Source organism: Pavona decussata, unplaced genomic scaffold, assembly GCF_977016875.1.
Source record: "Pavona decussata unplaced genomic scaffold, jaPavDecu1.1 SCAFFOLD_396, whole genome shotgun sequence".
Classification (NCBI taxonomy): Eukaryota; Metazoa; Cnidaria; class Anthozoa; order Scleractinia; family Agariciidae; genus Pavona; species Pavona decussata.
The window spans coordinates 445323-468840 of record NW_028145767.1 but is presented as its reverse complement, the minus strand read 5'-3'; the positions used below and the strand labels follow the sequence as shown (position 1 = coordinate 468840).

Sequence of the window (23518 nt, the reverse complement as noted above, 5' to 3'; positions counted from 1 at the left end):
GGAATTTGGAAATGTTGGAGAACCCGGAGAAAAACCTCTCGGAGTAAGGACGAGAACCAACAACAAACTCAACCCACATATGACGCCGAGTCCGGGAATCGAACCCGGGTCACAAATAAATAAATAATAATAAATAGCCTTTGTTTACCCTCGGCAGTGTTTACAGCACAAGTGCTAGTGGGGCCGAGCATTAACGTCACAAAGAAATAATTTAAATTGAAAACAACATGGTTACATTGGTGGGAGGCGAGTGTTCTCACCACTGTGCCATCCCTACTCCCCCAACTGTAAACGAACTGAGTTCCTTTGTGCAACAAGTTCGATTCACCGCCAACTGAAAAATGAATTCTACCCAATAAAGCCTCAGTTGAAAACTAAACAACCGTTAAGAACGCAATCTAACTTGCGTACTGGAAAAAACATTCAAATCTATTTAATGTTAGAGAGCAAATGCCAAAGAGCAGCCATCAAAATGACTTCCAGGAAGCTAGCTCAAGGCAACGAGTGAATAGAGCTGGTTTTTGTATTGTCGAGCTCCACAACGAATGCCAGTAAATTATAAAGTGGTCACAATGGTCGTTTTCAAGAGAAGGATAACTCGCACCCCGTCCCGTCTAAATAATGGGACATCTTTATAATTTGAAACGGAGATTTGTTGATGCAGCAAGTTTTACGCAGTCAATAACTACACTTTCGGGCTCAAAATCCACCAGGATGCAAAGCAAATAGGCAGTTACACTGCATTTTTACAATGTACCATCTACGGACTGAAGTTATCACATACAACTTCTTCTTGCAATACCACCACTTGAAATAACTCTTATCTTACCAACTATCGTGCGCGTGGTGAGACGGGCAAAAACCATAATGAAGAATTTAAACACGCGCAAAGTGAATGATAGTTGATGTTACACAATGAACTGTGTAAAACTCGCGTTTTGATTGGTCTAGATGAGTGTGTGATTAGAGTATAGACGCACGATTGACGTCATCGAGAAGTGTGACCGGCGCACGTGATCAGAGTCAAGAGTCCAGCCAGAGTGACTGGACAACAAAGTTTTGCAAACTGTTTTTGCGAGTAGCGGACAAACACAGGCAAATCTTCGCAGGAAAGGAAAACTGCCCAATAAAGAAATTGGACAAAGGCCTTTGAGAGTGATCTCAACCAAGACAAAAAAGCTAGACCTTTGTTGTGACGTGAAAAGGAAGCAAATATTTGTCGAAATATGTCGCCGATAGAAATCCGGTAATGGCGAGTAATCGATTACAAATCGCAGTGATATTTTGGGGTGAGGATTTCCTTCTGGAATAAAGGTTGGTTTTGAAAATATTTTTAGTGAAATTCTTTCGGATTATACTCTAATTTAGAATATCACAATTGCATGTGTGTAGTAGTCCAAAACTGAGTTTGCTGGAAAGTTTTTGACTCAGCTAAGGCAACGCGATGCTCGAGTACGAAATGTGTTGAAATGTCTTGGTTATTATATAAAACAAATAGATTCCATTTTGCCGTGGGTCTGTACTCTGATAACGCACAGGGGACGTCAAAACGTGGTGAGAACATCAGTCACACTACTCGCCTGCGGCTTGTAGCGTACTTCTTTGTTCTCACCACGTTTTGACGTCATCTGTGCGTTATCAGAGTACTGACAAACGGCAAAATGGAATCTATTCGTTAAATAGTGCATGATAGTTGGTGGACAAACGAAGCGACCATCAACTATCATCATCCATCATCGGCTACTGATCATGCACCGTTTGACCAGGGCTTTGGGTCATGAGAAGCGGTCCAAAGGTAAAATGCCGTAACATTTAAATTCTCCCAAACTTTCATTCAACATCGCTTCAACATTTCTTTTGTTCTTGAAAATGTTGAGTGGCGTTGAAACCATTTGACCACTCCGTAACATTTGTCTAACATCCGTTCAACTGTTGTTGAACGAATGTTGGGCAAATGCTGAAACCGTTTAAACAGCGGCTATGTTGAGTCTCAGGGGAAAAAGAACCTTTGTTTTTACACGGCAAGCCTCGCACTGAGTTCGCGTCTGCCCGAGGCTAGCCGTGCGAAAACAAAGCTTTTTATTGACGGTACTCTAGGTAGTAGTCTCTTAGAATTTGTTATATTCACGCTGGCATGCATTGTTTACTTCCGAAAAGACAAAGGATCGATTCTCCTGAGAATATCAGGTGGTGTGTAATGGAAATTAGCATATGGAGCGAATAACGTCTATCAAGTTCACTTTCAAACTAGGACAGATAACTTAGCAGTGGTCGGTCATAAAGATGGATTATCCATGGCGACGAGTTATCCATGTTTAAACTAAGGAATTAGCTTAACTATCCGGTACAGACCTGTTGGGCACGTTGCTGTGTAGTCGATACTCTTGCCGAGAAGCTGAAAGTCAAAAAAAACAAAAAAACAAAAAAGGTTGAGTCAACAGGCCATTTCCGAGTTGTTGTGAACCTCATTATGAAAGCGAGGCTAAGTGCAAAGTTTTTCATATGAAAATTGGTTTTGTTTGAATATGAATCAAAACTAATTTTCATGATAAAAACTTTGCATTTAGCCTCGCTTTCAAAATGAGGTTCACAGCATTTCGGTAAATATGATTGAATTAAATGACCGTCCTATTTTCCTGCGCCCGTTATGACATTCGCATTTTGAAGGGATACAGATGCCTATGTAATAGGCCATTTCCGAGTTGCTGTGAACCTCATTATGAAAGCGAGGCTTAATGCAAAGTTTTTATTATGAAAATTAGTTTTGATTCATATTCAAACAAAACTAATTTTCATGATAAAAACTTTGCATTTAGCCTCGCTTGTAATGGCCTATTACATAGGCATCTGTATCCCTTCAAAATGCGAATGTCATAGCGCGCGCAGGAAAACCGATGCGGCGATAGGACGGTCATTTAATTCAATCATATTTACCGAAATTTTCCGTTCGTCGTTCATCTGGATCCTCGGTAGTATAGTGGTGAGTATCCCCGCCTGTCACGCGGGAGACCGGGGTTCGATTCCCCGCCGGGGAGAAGATCCATTTTTTTTTTCAAGTTTTAATCTTGCAAATACGAGCTACAGATAATCGAAGATTATAGGAGTGCGTTCAAGGAGCTACATAAAAAAAATTGTACTAGTTTCGCCAATGACATTAACAAATTACCTCAGGAAACCTTCGGAAGGTGGAACAAACGGAGAGTGAATGTCCAAACTGGAATACTTCTGTAAAACAGCACCTGTTAAGTAAACATCGTTTGTTATAATTAACATAACATACATGTTTATTGAAAGAGTTAAAAAAAAACTAAATAAATAAATAAATAAAACTAGCAGTAATGACCGTTTTCACGCTAAAGGCGGATTATCTGTCTAGACGGATTAATTCGTCTGACGAATTATCCGACACATAATTCTTCCTCAAAAGACGGATAATCAGACCGATAAAATCAGACGGATTATCAGTCTAAAATTGAAACCGTCCCATTTTCACAGTAAGACGGATAATCCGACTGGGACGAATTATCCGTCTCAGACGGATTATTCGTCTCTAGTGTGAAAACGGCCAATTAGAAGGCACATTTCTCCAAGAATATCCGGGGGAAATGAACCCTTGAAAGAAGCCATAGGTGGGGAGCTATTTAGCAGTCCTGACACCAAACATTTTAAGTTTTTCTGTGTGAAAGACAGAGGTCAAACAACACGAAATACGCCATTACCGAGTTGCTGTGAACCCCATTATGAAAGCGAGGCTCAGTGCAAAGTTATTAATATGAAAATGAGTTTTCGTAAGCTGTACACTTAGCCTCGCTTTCATAAAGAGGTTCACAGCAACTCGGAAATGTCCTATTAGGATTACGTTCTTCGAACACGATAACAATTAAGATACTATGAAAGAGAGTTCAGGAGGTCTAAACATGTAACTCCCGTTTTCGTTATCTCTTTGAGCCCAAATAGTGACAAACTTCAAAATTCTCCTAACAAGATCACGGCTTAATCAAACACATTGGTTATGAGAATAAAGAAAATGATCACCAAAGATAAAATTCTTCCAACAGTGAGGAGAATGTCCATGTTAAAATTAGTACAGTTTTGAGATTTCCTTTGACGGTAAACCACGCGTCAAAGGATATTACGAACCATACTCAACGCCAACGAAAACATAACATAGATGTAGCCAAGAGGATTTCTCGATTCTGTTCTGTTCATTTATTGTTGTGAAATCAGTCTAAAATTGTTGTTACCAGGTTCAGTTTAGCTTTTGCTAAATAAGCGTATTTTCCCGCCGATTCCCGGCGTCGCGTTACGTAATCGTTTATTGTTCATTTCATAAGTTCATTAGCCCTATTCTTTTTCGGTTCAAATCAGTTTAAAGTTTTGTATTTCGCATTTGTACTCATTTGTTGTAATCACGGCGTTGCCGTACAGATCTTGTAAGTAGTTTATATTTTTTCCTTGCGTGTTTTTGTTTGCTTCCTACTCGATTTGTTGTACGTTCAGTTTTTGTTAATTTTTTTTTTAAGTTCGTGTTTATTAATTTTGTATTTTCCTTTTGTTAATATTTGTTTCTAGTAAATCGAAAAGTATTAAAGACGAATTTTGAAGTCGTAATTAGGGTGTTAATTACAACAGAAATAAATATTCAGGTTATATTTTCGACCTTATCTACCTCGCGAATTCGACCCCGCTCAATTTCTACAATATGGCCAAATTAATCAGCAACATAATAAGTATCTACGGAGTTCAAGTTGAGCGAAAGAAAGAAACAATCACCGTGGCGTGCTCACGTTCTCCTCAGTCTTTGAATTCGATCAGTTAACGTCACGGTTGTTTCAATTGTAGAGGATGACAAAGAAACGTCTTAAAATTTTTATCGCGAGGGTGGAACCATTGTTTTTCTTTCCGTTTTTTGCGTTCTCGTTGCCGTTGCCGTCGTGTTTAAAGCGCGCATATTAAAGCGCTCTCCCTATTAAAGCGCGCACAAAACCAGGTGGAGGGAAGCCGTGGGAGGGGAGAGGGGAGTGGAGAGGGGGGGTGGGGTGGAAGGCACTTTTTACCTCACCTCATGCTAGCTGGAAATCTCCCTAGTGAGTAGCGGCGCAAAAACTAAATATGAGAACGAGAAAAGAAGAGGATACACATCTCGCATATGAATTCTCCGCGCAGCTCTGCTTTATGTGAACGCCTGCTCTCGGCCTCTTCATTCAGCGCTTATCGTGCAAGCTGTCACACACTTCGAGTTCTTGCGGCAAAAATTTTCACGTTTCTATGATAATAACCTTAAACAATGTCGAATACAACTTGCTACAGGAGGGCTTCTACCTCTGCGTCGCGAAATAAACTATTCGAAAATAAGGAAATCAAGGCGTTCTGTAAGATTTCTTATAAGTATCAAGTGCGGGGAGAAAAAAAAAACTTACAGACAAGATTAAAGTTATCTTTGCGTCGATATTTTTAATTTGTAATAGAAACAATTTAGACCGTAGACATTATGGCAGACAAAAGCTATTCGTGAATAATTGAAAGCCCTGCATACTGAATCAATACACAATTTATTATCTACACCTATTCTCACTCCTTTACGTCGTGTTAGCATTTTGTCTGAGTTCCATTAAAAATGTTTTCGTCTATCGTTTCAATTGCCCCTGAATGGAACAGAATCGTATTAAAATAAACTTTAAAACTTAAATTTCTGAATTATTTAAGGTTTAATTCACTTTCTTGCCATAACACAAGTAAAGAATGGTAATGTTACACGCGTCTTCAGTCATCAGTTGCAAAGGAAACAAAGTATTTAGCCTGCAGAACAGGAGTTATTTTTATTCATTTATCTATTTTGCGTTTTTCAGGCGAATCAATGGAGGCAAGTGCGAGGCTCCGCGCTCGCCTCACGCTTGCCTCGGTTCGCCTGAAAAACGAAAAATATATGTATATAAAATAAAATTAAAAAATAATGCCTGTTCTGCAGGCTACATAGTATTACTTGTTTACAAGTTTACACGATTTTTGTAAAATCTAAATCCCGCCAAAAAAGAAAGAAAAAGGCGTTTGGGTATATGAAATGACAATAATCAAAGCAAAGAATGACAGGTGGTGCTGTAAAGTACACAAAGCTGTATTTGCCTAAACCATCGTCTTCAATGCCCCCTGGCAGCATTTTGAATTTCGAATTTAAATTTATTTAGTTCTTCAATTAAGCACTTATTTTTCACATGTATTCGTATCTAAATATTTATAAGTATTTGATGTCTGTGCCGCGGTATTCTGCTAGTTTCTATTGAGGACGTCAGTCGTCGAGTAGAACGAAAGTCCCGTGCCTTTCTCTTGTTCAACTGTAGGTTGCCTGACCTCACATTAAACTGCAACTATGACTTGTTAATTGTAGTATACATTAGTAGCGAGCTCATTTAACTCAATGAAAAACTCAAAGCTCCCCCAAGGCCTATTTTATACAATGTTTACAAGCCACGCTTAAGCCGCGTGGTAAACAATTTAACCTGCAGATAGCACACGAATCTGCACGATGTTCGAATTTTATCCCATTTACCTCTTAAAGCAAAGTGATTCCCTGCGATTTTTGCTAGTGTTTTACAGGCCTGAAATACACTTGGCTCGAGTGAAGTGAGAAGAATAAATATGGCCTTGGGGATGCCTCGCTTGGCTTTGGTACTGCATTGGCCGAGACATGTGCCGGAGTATATCCATGATAGCATGGCGAATGTGCCTCATCTTCAAGCAGTATATGACCGGGTTTACAGATGAATTAAGCAACATTAAAGTCCAGGCGAAGAACGAAAAGCCTTTCATAGCCGTACTTGGGTTAGAACTAATTACAATGATAAACAAGTTTACAGCCCTTGGCAAATAACAGACCATAAATACAACATAAACGTAAAACACACCGACGGCAGACTTTCTTAAGTTAGCAAAATTTGCCATATCGCGGCTCGCCGATCGTTGCACCTGCAGCGCTTGTTCAATTTGGATTCTATGGCGTCGAAAGACCAGATAAATCCTGATATAAATCACTGTTGTTATGAAAAGACAAACAGTTCCGACAGCGATCACAATCACAGAGCTATCATGTGGAAACCAAACCGTCGACAGGGTAAGAAATCCACTTAAAATCCAAAGTGCTATCACTACAGCGGCAACGCGCTTGTGAGTCACAACTTGCTGGTACCTGAGATGGAGATTAATGGCCAAGAATCTCTCCACACTCACGGCCACGACACCAAAGAACGAAGATATCGCAAACAAACTCACCGCAGCGAAAAAAACCTGGTAGCTGATACAACCAGGCTTTCTACGTTGAAGCCAAAAGACGAGAAGTGTCGAGTAAAACGGCTGCACGATTAAACCAACGCCAAGATCGGAAAGAGCCAGGCTGAACAGCACGGTTTTCAACGGCTTCGGCAAGGCTAAAGTTTTTCTTATTGCGTGAATCGTAAGAATGTTCAAAGTGATGGCGGTGTAGGATAGAAAAGTGTTGAATGCAAAGTTAACGATGTAGGTCGAGCGAAGGTCCCCATGTTCAGAGATAGAGGGCATTAAGTTCAGCAAAACATCACAAGACGATTTCTCCATGAAATTCATGTTAAGAAGCCTTTGCGTTAAGAAGACTCGAAGAGAACTTGCTTTCTCAGCGCTGGGGGGCAGCTGGTTGCAAAATTTGTGTAAAATGTTTACTTTGCGTGACGATCAAAAGCCAAGACAGCAGAATATTTAAGGACCTGACTTTTACGATGTCAGCGTCGATTGCAATATATCTGCTTTCTTTCCCAGCTGCACGAAAACTCCCTTTTGCTAAGGCAATTTGTGTCATTAAGAAAAACTTAAACTCGTTTGATTAAGTGGGAACAAATTTCACTGGCAGAAGGCAGAAGACCTACCGCTGTTAAAAGCCACAAGGTGTTTAAGAGAAAAGCTTAATTGAACTACAGAGTGATTTTCATTTCCTGACTTTTGAAATTTAGGACCATTCAGTTTTAAACAATACTGAATATTGTTTGGAAAATTTGTTAATCGCCAGTGGCTGCCGTCGCAATAAAATGCTAAAACCTTACAGGAATAGTAAACAGTTAAACATGATCAGCATAACAATAGAATGTGACCGGTCCATGCACCTGCAGACTTACATGGGTGAACCGTTTTTTGCTTTATTTCCTTCGTTCGCGGTGACTCAATTTATCTTCAAATAATCATTTATAAGTGCAACAGCAAATGAAACGGACATTCGAGAAAAAAAACAGCTAATGGATTTGGCTTCTCCTGGACATTTAAAAAGAAAAAAACAAGATAAAATAAATAGAGAAACCAATGAGCGGACTGTTGGACCTTCACAAATACGTGCAATTATACAACATTTATTAAAACTTCCCTAACCTCCGGCTACGATAAACATCACTAAAATTAATTTCAGAAGAAATTTTGCCTTCAGGCATCTTGCATGACAACTTTGGCCTCTTCAAATTGTAAATTACGTCTACCCTTAGGCTATCGTATAGGCTTGAAAAACACATAAGCAGAATTTGAAAATATTGAAAATATGTCCGCCCCTGTATCCCACAGAACAATTAAATTCATAGTTTTTTTTCCTACCATAGGTGCTTGCTATTTACAGCCGTATCGTTTTTTTTTTTTTTTTCCGACAGAAATTCGGACTGCGAGATGTTAGTTGCAATAATTTGGTGGTACAGTGAGACAACATCCTTGTTTTGATTCTAAAACTGTGCCAATACGGTAAACGATCTATGCGGAACTTTTCATGCATAGCTAGTTTATAGTCCGTGTAAATTGAGCACGAAAGGTCGGAATGAGAATGAGACGACGTAAGGCGTATATTTGACAATTATTCCACGAGCGCACGTTGGATATGAGATGATAGATCACCAACGAGGCACGTAGCGTCGAGTTGGCTATAATCATCTCATATCCGACAAGCACAAGTGGAATCAAAGGCTCCTGTGAGCCAACTCGTGAATGCAGATGACACATAGTAATTGCAATTTAGACGGCTACGGAAACTTCCTCAAAAGCTAAAAGAAATTATATCTTTGCCCGATTATGTAACGAAAAATGACCATTCTTGTACTATTAAAATGATTGTCAAATTATTCTGTATAGATTGAATAAGCCGATTATTCTGATGCGCCGATTAAAAAATATCACGTGTTTTTTTTATTCAAAGTTTATAGGAGCACGCCATGTGCAGCTACGTCATGCAAATTCGTGTGATAGTCCGCGGCTATTGGATTATGCGATCGGGCTAGTGGATTCTAACCATCACTTGCCCGATGGGCAAGTGAAGTTTTTTTGGGAATTAAAATTACAAAATTACTGTAGGGCAAGCCGATCTCACAAAGGGAAATATGTTCAACAAAGTATCGCATTACGATTCATGCCCGACATAAATGCGTGAAATTTTTCCTTTGGAGTTCAGTCCACGCAATCCTCAAGTAAAAATAATGAACTATGACAAGCTCTTGCTAAATAAGAATTATTTATCGACCGCGTCCTTTTGCTTTCCCATAAATTACCAGTTGTAAATTTCGAAAATGAAACATTTTTTCCCTTTGAAACCTCTATGAAAGCTGACAAGATCTTAAAAGTGTTCATTTCACCAGAAATTTGCATAATTTTGTTTACGACGTCAATGATGCGTGACATGGCACGTTCCGCTTTCGCGTGAAAACTGACAAATTAAATTATTTTTTAATTAAATTATTTTTAAATTAAATTATTTTTAATTCTTGAAAGAAACCGCACTTCGTAGAAAAAAACGAAAAAATCCTATAACTTTGCTCAGATTCAACGAAAAATCCCCATTCTTACACTAAAATGATTGTCAAATTATTCTCTACAGAATGAATGAGAGAATTCTGACGCGTCGTGAAACAAATTTTCACGTTTCTTTTTTTTTTTTCACTAATTGAGTTTACGACCCCGGACTTTCTGAAAAACTGAAAAAACTTGAAACTTTGCTCAGATTGAACGAAAAATCGCCATTCTTGCACTAAATGATCGTCAAATTATTCTCTACATATTGAATAAGAATTTCCTGATGCGCCATGAACAACAAATGTTCGCGTGTTTTTTTCCACTAATTGAATTTAAAACTCATTCACTGCGCACGCCCGAAAGTTAACGACAAAACCGACTGATCGACTGATCGACTGATCGACTGATCGACCAAGTCGAGAGTCAGCTATCGCTATAACTCGTTCATTGCGCATGCGCGCATTCACGAGTTAAAAATCGCTTTATTAAGAACAATCAAGAAACATTGTTAGACATGTCTTGCTGATTTCGCTTTGCAGGAACAACCAGAAGACAATTTAATGGTCGCTATTTCTCGGCCATGGTATAATGGCTCATACACCATGTCTGCTAAGCCAATCAAACCCCTGGAATTGTATTATTCAATGATCCATTTTTAAAAAAAAAATAGACATTAAGGTGACGGTGACGTCAACGAGAACGTCAAAAAACAATAGAACTTCATGAGCAAAACAGTCGCTCTGCAACGTGTGTTATGAGTTTTGGTCAATTTCTTTGCCTTCCTCTGAAAAACAACAATGTGAAATGACCGAATCCAAAGGAGCACACGACGATGAAGTTTTCATTTCATTTTTAAATTTGAACACCGCTTCCACCAATTCAGTTTCAAGATAGTTCGGCCACATTGTACCAGTTGAACGAATTGGAATAATAGGCCTTATCAAAAATTGTTTGACATCGGATTTACATACAAACACTGTTATTTCAAGACGTGTTTGCCTACTCGTCAGAATGGCGTCGAAAACCGTGATAAGGCCTATAGCGAAGAAGTTCACATTTTCAAGTGACGTTTCTGTTGGTGCTCCCATTTATACCTTTGTTTGGTTCCCTATCATACCAAACAAAGGTGAATTTATCAACCGGCTGGAATTTCTCGAAATTTTGTCTTCCGTTTGATTTCCAACCTCAATTTCTGGATTTTCCCCCCCAAAAATGTTAAGGTTACCCGATACCTTCAGAGGTGTCTCGCGTTTAAGCGATGTAGCGCATCCAGTTCAAACTGTAGATACCTAAACCCCTATATCAAATTAAAGCTTATAGAGCTGACTATCAAACCATACCAAGAATTTTGAAATAAAATAAATTGTCGAATTTTTCACGACCTCTAATTGCGAGCGTCAGAATCACCTTTTTAAAGCTACAAGTCAAAGTGAATTTTGTTTTTTGCTAATTTAATTTGCTCCTCAGTTTCCGGACCCAAAGCGCTAAAAAAAACGTGTCTACATTTTGCCATATTCAATCGCAGTGAAAAGTTATAGCGCATTTTCGAAATAGGATGTAAAAAATGTGGAGTAATCGTACAAAAATCGCTCTCGGAGAAAAAATATTTCGAAAGAAAAAATTCGCAGACACGTTTTTTTGTTTTGTTTATATGTTAAACTAGCTACTGTCCAAATTTAAAGGCAAACGAACAAATCCCTTTTGAGTTTTAGCTCTTTTAAAGTGGCTCATCCAAGTGAAAAAAATTTATTGGAGAAAACAGCGCTAAAAATTCGGCAATTCATTTTATTTCAAAATTCTTGGTTTAGTCGGATAGCCAGCTCTATAAGCTTTAATTTGATATAAGGGTTCAGGTATCTACAGTTTAAACTGGACGCGCTACATCGCTTGGACGCGAGACACCTCTGAAGACACCTCTGAAGGTACCGGGTAATCTTAACCTTAGTAGTCCTAGTTGAAGGTACACCGTTTCTCTGTAATATACGTCACGACTCGCAGTTTTTTCACACAGTGTCCTGATATCGATTATCCAATCACCAATCGTTGATGGCTCACAGAAAACCAACTGAAGTTCACTTCTGGACTTGAGTTGGTTTCCTAGGATCTATCCTCGAAATCTGATTGGATACTCATAGTGGCTCTTTGCTAGGGTATCCAGCGCGGTGTCACTGTTTTGGCGCGAAGAAAACCACGAAATTATGATAATTAATTTCAGCTGAACTCACCTAGAGGGCTGCCTGGGTACGAGTGCATGTAAAGAAATAGTATCTTGTTTAAAACTGTTTCTTCTTCTTTTACTTTCTGTGAAAAGAGAAAAATCTAGAATTGTAACTTTCAATACTGTTTAACGTTGAATACGCCGTTGAACAACGTTATGCTGTTAGACGCATTTTCCACTGAAATTTCCTGCGATTTTTCCAGTTTTCCAAGCAGCCCGGGGAAAGAAGTTTAGTTCGCAAAGTGACGTGCGGTCAAATTCTCGACATCTCCGAGACATACACGTAGACCTATCTTACATGAAGTAGTGATGCAGACCTAAGGACTGGGAAGAGGAAACCTAAGTATCGTGTTATTTGACGTTACCACAAATTTCGTTCAGTTTCGACGTCAGCACTCACTATCACATTGAAACTCCTGGTCTAATAATTAATGAACTAGGTTTAAGTGGGCGAGAGATACTGGGAACCAAGCAAGAGGATAAGATCACGTGTTTACTTTCTCACCTGATCATGCTCCTCGGGCGCAAGAGGAAAACAGATGTGTGAGATCATGATTGCTTCCATAGCAACAACTGAGAGCTTATCAAAGCATGGATCTTTCAGTAAGCCTTGAACCTGCAGATTTGGATTTCAAAAGTAGCATTATCACTGCACACCGACTATACACTATTCATAGATACTTAAGGAAACGAGAATTTGTTCAACCTCGATTCTCTTCGGTGACATATGGAAAACACTCACTTCGTTACCTAGGGCCTAAACTGTGGAATGATCTCACTCCTAGAATAAGATATCAACCCTCTCTGAAGCAATTTAAAAGAGTCATACGTAATCAGGACCTTACTGCCCTAGCTGCAAATGTCAGTGACTGTCGAGGCTGCAACCTATGCCGAGAATGACTGTGGTTTACATGATTTTTTTTTTTTTTGCGATTGATTGATGTAGAAATTTTTAATATTTTAATATGGTTTTACAATGTAAATTTTAGTTCTTTTTTAGCTAGATTTAGTTAGGTGTCCACTATTAGTAGAGGGGACTTCTCCCCTCAGCTACACTTTTTCGTGAAACGATAATAAAGTTATTATTATTATTATTAATTATTATTATCATTATTAATTATTATTATTATTATTATTATTATTATTATTATTATTATAGAGCAGTTTTCAATTAAATGTCAAAATTCCCCTTTGTTTTGGTTTTGCTTTACTACCTTCTGTGATTGGTTGGCAAAGCTCGCGCTAATTTCTTAACCAATGAGATGCAAAACCAAAACCAAAACCAATTGTTACTTGTGAAAAGAATGAGATGTTATGTTTTTTTTAGACTGGTGAATAAATGATAGATGGATTCTTCAATCAGTGACAGGCATACAAGGAAAAATGAAAATCCGAGTGCTCCTATCAGGAGTCGAACCTAAGACCTTCCGATTACTAGTTCGGACGCTCTACCACTGAGCTACAGGAGACTCATGGAAGCTAGGCCATTAAGGGTCCATTTACCTACGTCGTTGCTAAGTTCCACGTTTGCTACACAAGTACAAGATGACTTCCAGTTTCCGCGACCGAAGAAGTTCGCGCGCTTTTTCTCTAGGAAAAGTTTGAAGCTTTGTTTGCTCATTTGCTGATCTACTCAACCCTTTTTAATTGATGGTCTTAGTTTAATCTTAGTTTTAGCCGAAGCATATTGTTTTGGTGAGGATTTGTTTTCGAAATTTCAAGCTCAAGGAAGAAAGAGGAGTACAAAAGACCAAAATCGGGTGTCATGCATGGAAGCAGCGACAAGAACTTTGTGAAATATTTGTCCCGTTCTCAAGTTGAAAACGTAGGCGTTTTCCAGCCAATTCTAGGTCAGCTATCAAAATATTCTAGACTGACGATGTAAAGTTTGCTTTGCTTCCAAACCCTAAGGACGAAGGTAATTAATATTTTTGGAAAGTGCTTGATTTTCAATCGCTTCCGTAGCTATTTCTCGTGTTTGCGTAGCTACAATCGTGGACAAATCTCGCAAAGAAAAGTGCGAATTTTGCGCATATATTTCAATCTACCTTAAAGAAAATACCGCCTGGAAACGGTACCAAACCTTCACTCCCCCTTCCCCCTAACTCAATGTTGCTTTTAAGGCCGGACGATGACCCAGCCTTTTTTTCAGCGGCAGAACAACATTGATGAGGGGGAGAGGGGGCTGTGTTGTTGACGTATCATTGTAGCGCCCGAATTTGGAGATTGACTGACAGTTTCTTAACCCTATCGTCCACGATTGTAGCTAGTTTCTAGTCTTTCTTCGGAATTCCAATTGGCTTTAAATTTTCAAATTTCAGGAAGATGACTAACTCACTTGTAAAAAATTTCAGAGTAAGTGAATAAAACAAACCTTTATTAATAAAATAGAGCAGACTGAACTTTGTTCGGAAAGAAACTAAGAAGGGCCTTTTAGTTAAAACGAGCAACGCCAAGCTTGGCTCACAAGTTTTCGTCAAAATTAATTGTTCTCTTCGCTCATAAATGTGCGTTTACTCGCGACTCGACTGCTTGCAAGAACTTCTTTCACGACCAGTGGCCAATAACAAAGTATCGAAAAGGTAAATACAAAGTTGGCGAGAAAACTATGTTTTTCACTGAATTAACGGAACAATAGATGTGCAAATTGGATAATTATTGAGAACGATGTGTTATCCAGTAAGTGACACAGGCATACTCGGAAAAAAAATCCGAGTGCTCCTATCAGAAGTCGAACCTAAGACCTTCCGATTACTTGTTGGAGCTAAGGCCATTAAACTAGGTTCATGGGACAAACATCCTGCATACTGCTAGGATTGGAATGTCATGTGTGGCATATGTGTAACGGAATAAATGTGATGAAATATTTTAAGCCTGGTGAATACATGAGAATGACGTGTTATCCAGTAAGTGACACAGGCATACTCGGAAAAACAACAACAAGGTATCAGGATAAAATCTAACCATTATTGCGGAAAGCAAAAGGCCATTAAAGAAACTAAGGAAACAAATGAACAAGAACAAACAAAGAAGAAGACATTGAATTTGATACGCTGTTGACTTAGAGTTATCATTACAGTCTATGTTTCTACTGACCTGGCTTAGCCATCTCTTGAGTCCTCGTTGAATCTCAGCCACTACTGTCAGTGCTGCACGGCCGCAGCTTTCTGGATCCTACAATGACAAACCGGAAATGAATTAAAGCGACGACGCGACGTGTTAAATTTTGGAATTTATTTCATCTTATTCCAATAATTTTCGACTGAATACCACCCTTCCCTTCCTACATTTGCCACTATGTAATTTCTACGGACAATAAAAGAGCCAGTTTTATTAGATATCAGTGCACAAGTCGAAAGTAAAGGTGGGGAACACTTTGGACTTTTCTTTCCTTTTTGGAGGGTGGGGTTATTGGGCGGGGTGGAAGATTGAAGCTCGTACTCAAAGGGGGCAGCCTGCAGCGTTTGCAACGTCTTACATGGTTGTCCGAGAGAACAAAAGAACGAACAACGCAGATTGAGGAGTGCATGAAGGACGGCATTAGCTAGCGTGCCATCATCGTCCGAAGAGACTGGACTTAAAAAATGCGCTTTGTTTCTAGTGTTGGGGTCTTAAGTTCACTTTCGACGTAACGAAAGGGAAAACTTATAATTATACATCGGTGTGCGACTCAGTCGCGGAACAAACGAGAAAACAAAAGTGGGCTGAGTTTATTCAAAGCGGTTTATGGTCATCGAAACAAATGGTAACAATAGTGCACTGGTTGCATTGTTTAGTTTGCCGACTCCATCAGATTAATGAGCATTACCACGCGTTCATAACAACTAATGAATAAGCTCCTTTTGGGCATCTCTGAATAATAACAAGCGTCACGACAGACCCATATAACTGGAAGTAAATGTCACAAGAATAGCAATTCTACGCGATGGTATCTGCATATTTTACAAAAAAGGTGATATCCACCCGGCGGGTTAGGAAGGGTTTGGAGAGGCAAGAATGAATTTTGATCATACCTTCCAGCTTGGCGGTGGTTGTTCCAGGAAGTGTATCAATCGGCCAGCATGCAGAATGGAGTACCTCAAGGCGATGCAGCTACCATAACACAGCAGCGTGTGTTCTCGGGAGAGATAGTTGTTCCAAAGGATTTCCAAAGGTTTCATGTCAAACCACCGCACCACTTCAGTCACAAGTGGGAGAACCTGAAAAAATAAGTAATTCTCTCGATTATACAGTGTGTGGGTCACACCAACTGCTGAATTTAGCGAAATACTGGTAATTTCGTCTCCCCTAGCGATCAAGGGGAGTGAGAACAGGCAGCTGTATTGACTTCTCAGGCTAGCCTTGCAGTGACCTTTGTAATTCTCCGGTTGCAATTAATAAGGCCAATAGCGTTCGCGGTACAGTGTTGTTACTAGATTGAGCTATTCAACGGGGAGCCTGTCATTTGGCCGTTTTAGAAGGGAGAGAAAAATTAAACATGAACGTTCAGATCAGTTTTCTGTGACTATAGCACCGGAAGACAAGGGTAAAAATGTACAGTTCTGTCAAAAATATATGTCGTGGTCAAGTTCAAATGCCACTGGTCGCAGCGTGGCTACTCAGATGTAAATTCATCTATCACTTGATTTCCTAGCATATCAACAACAAACATTTGTAAACTGTACCCACCTGTTGCCCCATTCGCCGTAGTTCCCATCTTGAATCTGCTAAACATTCTATCGTTTGAAGCAGTACCTAATATAGACAAGTTTCTCTGTTAATTTAAATGGTTAATTCCTTGCTCAAGAACATTTTTGGGTGGATAAAAAATAAAATAAAATAATTAAATCACTTTATTTAAGTGTCAATTTATTTAACGCAAAGCGCTAATTAGGGACATTTTCCAGATCGAATTGGAATTTAGAAATGTTGATTTTTAAGGAGAGGGGAAAACCGGGGAAAAACTTCTCAGAGCAAGGACGAGAACCAACAACAAACTCAACCCACATATGACGACTGGGAATCGAACCTGAGCCATATAGGAGGCTAGTGCTCTCACCACTGTGCCATCCCTGCTCCCAATGTTAGAAATATCTGTTTACTATGCCGAGGCTCTGTTTAGCGAACTTTGTATCAAAGACAACCAGCACAAAATTAATCATGAAGCCTTCTTACTTGGGATAACACAGATGACAACGTTCCCAGCTGAAGGGCATTGGCCCACTGAGGCACCTCCTCTCTGAAATTTCACAAAACATATTTTTACTTTAACACGTGCAATGAAAATTAAAACAAAAAGGATCAAATGATGGTTGTTAGAAACACTTAAGCAAAACTTACCCTGGCATGGACAAACTTAGCGGCACGCTGTTGGCTGGCTGATCACCTTAAACAAAAGACAACCAAACGGAAAATTAACCATTTTGTAACTACCTTAAATTCTTTCATTTCAGCCACTATTGAGTAACAAACAGAGGCATGTAAACAAGTTAGACTGATTTCACTTTTTAGTTACAAGACAATAAAGTAATACCGTAAAATTCTGAATACAAACCTTTGGCTTATAACTATTGTTCAAGGAACCCTTTTTGTGAAAGGGGGTGGGGGGGGGGGGGGGTCTAATTTCCAGGATGGGTTTACAAGTTGTTGGATAGATTATTATTGGATATGCTAAGCTACTGCCGCAGCCTTAGGGTCCTTTCCATTTGTCAAAACTTGCCAGCCAGACTGGTCAGTTCGTAAACGGAATGTACCAATTTGAAGGATAATCGTTTTTCTAGTCCTTCGGATTTCTTCAAAATAGCGCGTACCAATTTCAGAGTGATTATTTTTCAAGATTTTGCAGCACCATCCCTTCATTTCTGACAAATGGAAAGAGCCCTCAGACAGCTTAAAACATCTGAGCCCTAACGCTCCATGGGTAACTTATATTTGGGAGACATTATTACTGGAAAGATGTCTACCCTGAGATTATTTTGTGGGGCATTGGGGATCGGAGAGTCCTTTCAGAGGAGCATTTGTTTGGAATTTTACAGTAGATACACTGCGTGCCTTAATGAGAATACAGTGTTATGTGATACAATGGCATTCACTGGTCTGACAACTGTTCAACAAGCGCACAACTTCCCTTCTCTCATTACTAAGTATACCCAGATATTAAAGGTGCACGGTACCCTTGCTTACCCTGCTTTGGCGTAAATGTTTTAAAGTTCTAACAATTAGATTTTTTGGATTTTTACACTTAGATTTTAATTAATATTATTTCTAGAATATTGTAGTTTTCTTATAGTTTTAGATAGACGGCCATAGGTTTAATTTGTTAGTTTTTCCACACTATTTAGTGTTACCCTCTTAAAATATATGAAAATAAAGAGCTTACTTAGTATGATGCCTGTGTCTCACAACCCTCCCAACCCTCACGTTCATGAAATCATGGATCCTGGGTGCTTTATATTAGCAGCAGGGCACGATCTACTGTAAAAATCAGTACAGTAAAACTTCATACCAGATTGAGAACTACTCCATCCAAAGGGTGACTCCAGACATTGAAACATGACTTCATCAGTAAGATCCTGCAAGGACAAAATGTCAGCTTGAAATAACTGAAATTTGACAAGTATTGCTAACAGAGAAGAAATGTATTCCTCTCATTGTGGTCTGAAATTAATGCTTTTCCAGACAGCATTCATCAGAAAGCTCACTGAGCCTGTTTATAACTTGGCAGTGAAAGTAGAAAATTTAATGTATTTAGTGAAAGGGCGTTTATATTTTGGGAAATACATGTAACCGCAAAAACCAAGTGAAGTGATAACTTTTGCCTTGAATCAAGAGCTGCTCCAAATTGATTTTCTTCATTTGAATAAATACAGAACTAAATTTCTGACATGTTTACCAGTCTATAGCAAAAAATGAAGGCAATTTGGTGAAATCCTGTTAAGGGAACTCACAAAGTTTCAAGATCAAAATGCTTTAAACAACAGTGCTTATTTTCTGAATAAAGAGTAGAGTACAAAAAGGAAAATGGATCAAATACCTCACTTAACGATTGCTCTGAGTCCAAAGATTTTGTCTGATTGAGTAATGAATTGCCCTAAAGGGAAACAAACAAACAAACAAAAAAAAAAAACAATTGAACAATGCAATTACTATACACTAAATTATCAATTAATTAAACTGAATGAAAACACTGAAAGATTTGGAATACCTGAGGAAGGAAATTATTATCATCCAGCTGTTAAAATCAGTGATAGTCATTAGCTTAATTTATGAATTCCACGTTGATCACAAATTCAGTATCCTACATGTATGTCGCACCTCATGTTTCCTGAGCTCCCTAATATTAAACTGACCACTAATACACCTACTGGTAAATTGTATCATCAGCCGCCCCTAAGGGGGAACCACAGGCAAAGGAGGGGACTTTGAAAAGTTCCCTCTCGACAGTACTCATTCCCCCCCCCCTCCCAGGAAGGGGTCATAGAACAATCAAAGTTAGCACAGACAAAAATTGTGAATTTGATAGCCATGCAGGGGCTCTGTGGTCAGCATCACATTCATTTTAACACATCGAAGGAACTGTGGTACCACGTCTCACATAAATCCCATTAGATCATTGGATAGATTTGCATGAGAATACCTGAGCTGACAGAATCCAGAATGTAGTCTATCATCACTTACCAGACCAAATGTACTTGTTCGTGGAAGTCTAAACGGTCTTTTGGGAGAGATCTGTGGCGCAGCCACTGAATACTGTCTTATAAGTTGCTTTGTGTGCATATCTGCATCCACAGCAGCACATGAAGCTGCTCTCCTAAAGCAAGGTGTAACACAGTAAATTGTATTTAGTTGTAATGAGCAAGGACTACAAAAACGTTTACAAGTCACAGATGGGTGTGTCAAGAGCTTGTAATTGGACTTCTGGTTTGCTGCTCTAGAAGCTGAGCTAGAAGAGACTTATGGCAAGCTGTTTGTCGTTCTAACAGGTTCATGTGTAAAACGCATCCTCCATAACTCTCGGATTAGCTAAACCAAAATCATCATGTGTGGTGATGAAAAAGATGAGTTAATAATTATTATTGTTGTTATATGACTTGATGTGACATTCCAATGCAATCTCCTCTTGCTGGGAACAATCACAACTTGTAACAATATATTTTCTGGCCTTAAAACTACTCTAGACTAAATAAAATTCATTACTACTACAAAAAACGTTATGCACAGTCACAGCCTCATACATGACGCTCTTGGCAAAGAAACGGCTACTTCAAAATGATAGGGATTTAATAGCTCTATTGGGCCTAAGATTATAAACCTGAAAGAAAGGCTCACAAACTCTAACATGACAAAAATAAATATGGCTAGAGTTAACAAAGTAGTAGTCCCAACATACATTGGTTTCTTTTTTAAGATATTTTCAGCACCATGCTTTAATGTATCCCCTGTTGCATGTCTTGTATCCATGAAGCCTGTCTCTCCTTCCTGTTGGGAAACAAACACACTTTTCATTACTTACACTGTAGCCAAGGGGCCTTTTCAAAGACAGTCATTATAATGCAAACATAAAGCCCTAATTTACTAAGTTTATTGTTTGAAGATGTGAGGAGGGGGTGGGGCTGAATAATTACCTAATGAATACAAGTGGCAAGAGTGCTTGCCAGGACATTTGAAAATGACAACAAAAGCTGACATTTACAAAACTGAAGAGCACAGTGGGAAAACGTTTTAAGTGACAAATAAGCCTTAAAATCCACATTTTGTTTTTATTAGCTCTAATGTGGCATATCATGATATGGGCTGGTTACCGTTTTCAAGCCAGAAACAGTTTTTTGGGCTTTAAGTAGAAAATGAAAGAATTAGGTAAAAGAAAATGATAAAAGCACACCAAGAAACCAAAACAAAAGACGACCTGATACATGTTTCATGGATTGGATCCAGCATTTCAGTTTGAAACGAGAACAAAGAACTCATTCATGCTTACTTTGAGTCGGTTCAGTTTGGCAAAGTACATGTATCAATGTCATGCCCTGGAAATTCCCTGTCCCTGACCCTGACGACCTACATTTGGATTACACTGTAAATAGTACAAGAACCACTACTCACAGATCACTCTTGCATATGGATTTCGAACTGAAAAGGTAAAGTACTAGCCTTTCACAATTTTTTTCATGCTATGTACCTTAATGGTTGTTGTAGAGTAGAGAGTATCAGACGTGGAGTTGATGACACCAACACTGTTGCTCTTTACACATAACATGTGTGAACTTCCGGCTGTGAAGTCTGACTTGGACCTGAAGCAAATAACAAAAAACATGTAGTTTCCGTAAAACAAGTTACACAACAACTTACAAGTGTGTGATGAGAGCACATGACCTGTATTCTTTCTCCCTTATTCACGTCATTCATTACGTCCCTCCCACCCACCCATCTGACAAGCTAGCCTGCTCGCCATCTTCCTCACTCACTTAAATGCTTGCTCACTGACTTGCCTGCTTAACTCAGTTAGGTTGAATGCAAAAAAAGAAATTTTACTGATCAAGGCAAAACTTTGTTCTTCAACCAGTACAGTGGAACCTTGATTTAACGAAGTCGCTGGGGACTGGCCAAATTTGTTCGTTAAATCGAGGGTTTGTTATGTTGAAAACCTCGATATAACGAACTTAAGGGGAAACGACCAAAATGTTCGTTATATCGAGGTCATAGTTAATGACTGATTTGTAACATAGGTGACTTCTGTCACTCTGTCATGCAATTCAATGCAATTTTTGTCACCCAGAAGTGCCGCGTTTTGAGATGCAATTCACTAAGCATGGTGGCTTTCAGTAGCAATTACTTCCACTTTTGAGCAGACGCGCAGCTTTTGTTTACAAAGAAACGACACTTTCAGAGTAGCGATTAAAAAGTGTTGACATTGTAATTTGTTATATCGAGGTAGATTTTATGTTTGGCATTCCGGATTATGTTCGTTATATCGAAGAGTTCGTTATAACGAGGTTCGTTATATCGAGGTTCTATTCCATACATTTTACTGTAACTTTGGCCGGGACATAGAATATCGTTCATTATATCGAGGACTTCGTTAAATAGAGGTTCGTTAAATCGAGGTTCCACTGTAATGTGAACAGTGAGGAGTGATTGCACAACATGGGCTCTACATATGGCGCTAATGCACCATACTAATATTGTACAGGACTGTGCTAACCTTGCATGGTCCCAATCTTTACCAGTAACAAACTTGGATGGATTTGTATTGTTAACGTTATTTATACATGTACATGGTAAAAACATCAGTGCAAAGATAATAATTTGATCTGTATCAATGCAGTTTTAATCAATGGCTACACCATACATGTACATCCCTAAAATCCGGCACACCAAACAACTTTTTACAATAACTGTCCAAATTCCCACGCACTGATTGGCTCGTAGCTATTGTCTATAAGAGTACAGACAATAAAAAATGATGTCAGATGTAACGTGTGCTTTCTCAATGAAAAAAAATAGCCAATTCCACCCATACTTTTTCCATGTTATTGTAAAAAACAAATCGACGGCAGTTTTCTATGTTCTATACTCTTATAGACCATAAAATGACGCCATAAAAAAATTAATGTCCAAAACTTCGCAGTTCCACTTGAGTTTTGAACATTTTTTGACGTCATTTTATGGTCTATAAGAGCATAGAGCATAGAAAACTGCGGTCGATTTGTTAAACAGATTTGATACCGGCACATACATATATAATTATCCAAACAATTAGTTTTTTGCACCTGCCCATGAAGCAGGTTTAAAACTTGCACAGATAGGCATTCTGCAGGTACAGTCTGAACAAAAGACCTATCTGTGCAAATTTTGTCATGGACCCAAAGTGGATCTAGTCAGGGTTGTCAAAAGTTGCCAGCAGATGGCAAAAATCACCATCTACTTCAATCATCTTCTTGACTGGATACTCTGCTGGGGTATTTGTGACTCTTTAAAAAAGATGACAAAATCAACTGCCTTCTCCAACAATATGGCCAGCTACAGTGTACATGTACTTCAAAACTTTTGTAACAACAAATGACGAGTTTGTTGTCAGGTTCTTGCCCTTGCTCCAAGAGGCTTTACTCTGGATACTCCGGACGGTTTTCCCCTTCTCCTCAAAAACCAACACTTCTAAATTCAAATTTGATGATTTTTTTAACCCTGATCTGATGCAATGTGAACAATGTTCAGCCTTAGATTTCAGTGTGGAAATCTTAGTACAGTGAGTATTTTTGTAATGATTGGCTTTTTGGAGTTTTTTTCCGTTAACTACCAAACATGGTATTAGTGTGCAAGTGGTTCAAGTGTCAGATCTTAGACATTTGGTAAAATAAAAATGTGAAAACTAAACACTAACCTGTCTCTAACAAACACCGTTTTCTCATTATCTTGTGACAAACTAGATGCAAAAATTAAAAGATGTGTGAGAAAAACAAATAGTGCATGTTAGTTGGTTAGAAAATGGATAAACAAATAAAAAATTATGTAAACAAAACTGCTCTGGTTCAACAGTCACAAAAT

General features: G+C 38.8%; 2 protein-coding genes and 1 non-coding gene across 4 annotated transcripts in view; 1 reads left to right on the top strand and 2 right to left on the bottom strand.

The window, feature by feature from the left end:
* LOC146451143 (uncharacterized) overlaps positions 1-23518 on the bottom strand; it is a 58346-nt gene that overhangs the window by 10381 nt on the left and 24447 nt on the right. Inside the window, exons 13-27 of one of the 2 annotated variants that reach the window (XM_085099523.1) lie at positions 23355-23396; positions 21153-21264; positions 20367-20455; positions 19655-19787; positions 19011-19067; positions 18483-18549; positions 17318-17363; positions 17153-17216; positions 16667-16732; positions 16012-16197; positions 15095-15172; positions 12504-12614; positions 12006-12081; positions 3167-3239; positions 2353-2395 (exon numbers count right to left, since the gene is read on the bottom strand). In XM_085099523.1, coding sequence (XP_084955649.1) covers positions 2353-2395; positions 3167-3239; positions 12006-12081; positions 12504-12614; positions 15095-15172; positions 16012-16197; positions 16667-16732; positions 17153-17216; positions 17318-17363; positions 18483-18549; positions 19011-19067; positions 19655-19787; positions 20367-20455; positions 21153-21264; positions 23355-23396 — 1243 coding nt within the window. The remainder of the gene's footprint in view (positions 1-2352; positions 2396-3166; positions 3240-12005; positions 12082-12503; positions 12615-15094; positions 15173-16011; positions 16198-16666; positions 16733-17152; positions 17217-17317; positions 17364-18482; positions 18550-19010; positions 19068-19654; positions 19788-20366; positions 20456-21152; positions 21265-23354; positions 23397-23518) is intronic. The other variant, XM_085099524.1, reaches the window with a different exon arrangement.
* Positions 2964-3035, top strand: Trnad-guc (transfer RNA aspartic acid (anticodon GUC)). The gene has a single exon. It is a non-coding gene; the product is annotated as a tRNA-Asp (tRNA).
* LOC146451146 (melanocortin receptor 5-like) lies at positions 5043-8805 on the bottom strand. The gene has a single exon (XM_085099557.1). The coding sequence runs from the start codon at positions 7594-7596 to the stop codon at positions 6589-6591; it is 1008 nt and encodes a 335-aa protein (XP_084955683.1). The 5' UTR covers positions 7597-8805; the 3' UTR covers positions 5043-6588.

Excerpts from the sequence above, each read along its gene's own strand:
- LOC146451146 (XM_085099557.1), bottom strand. The coding sequence starts at position 7,596 with ATGAATTTCATGGAGAAATCGTCTTGTGATGTTTTGCTGAACTTAATG.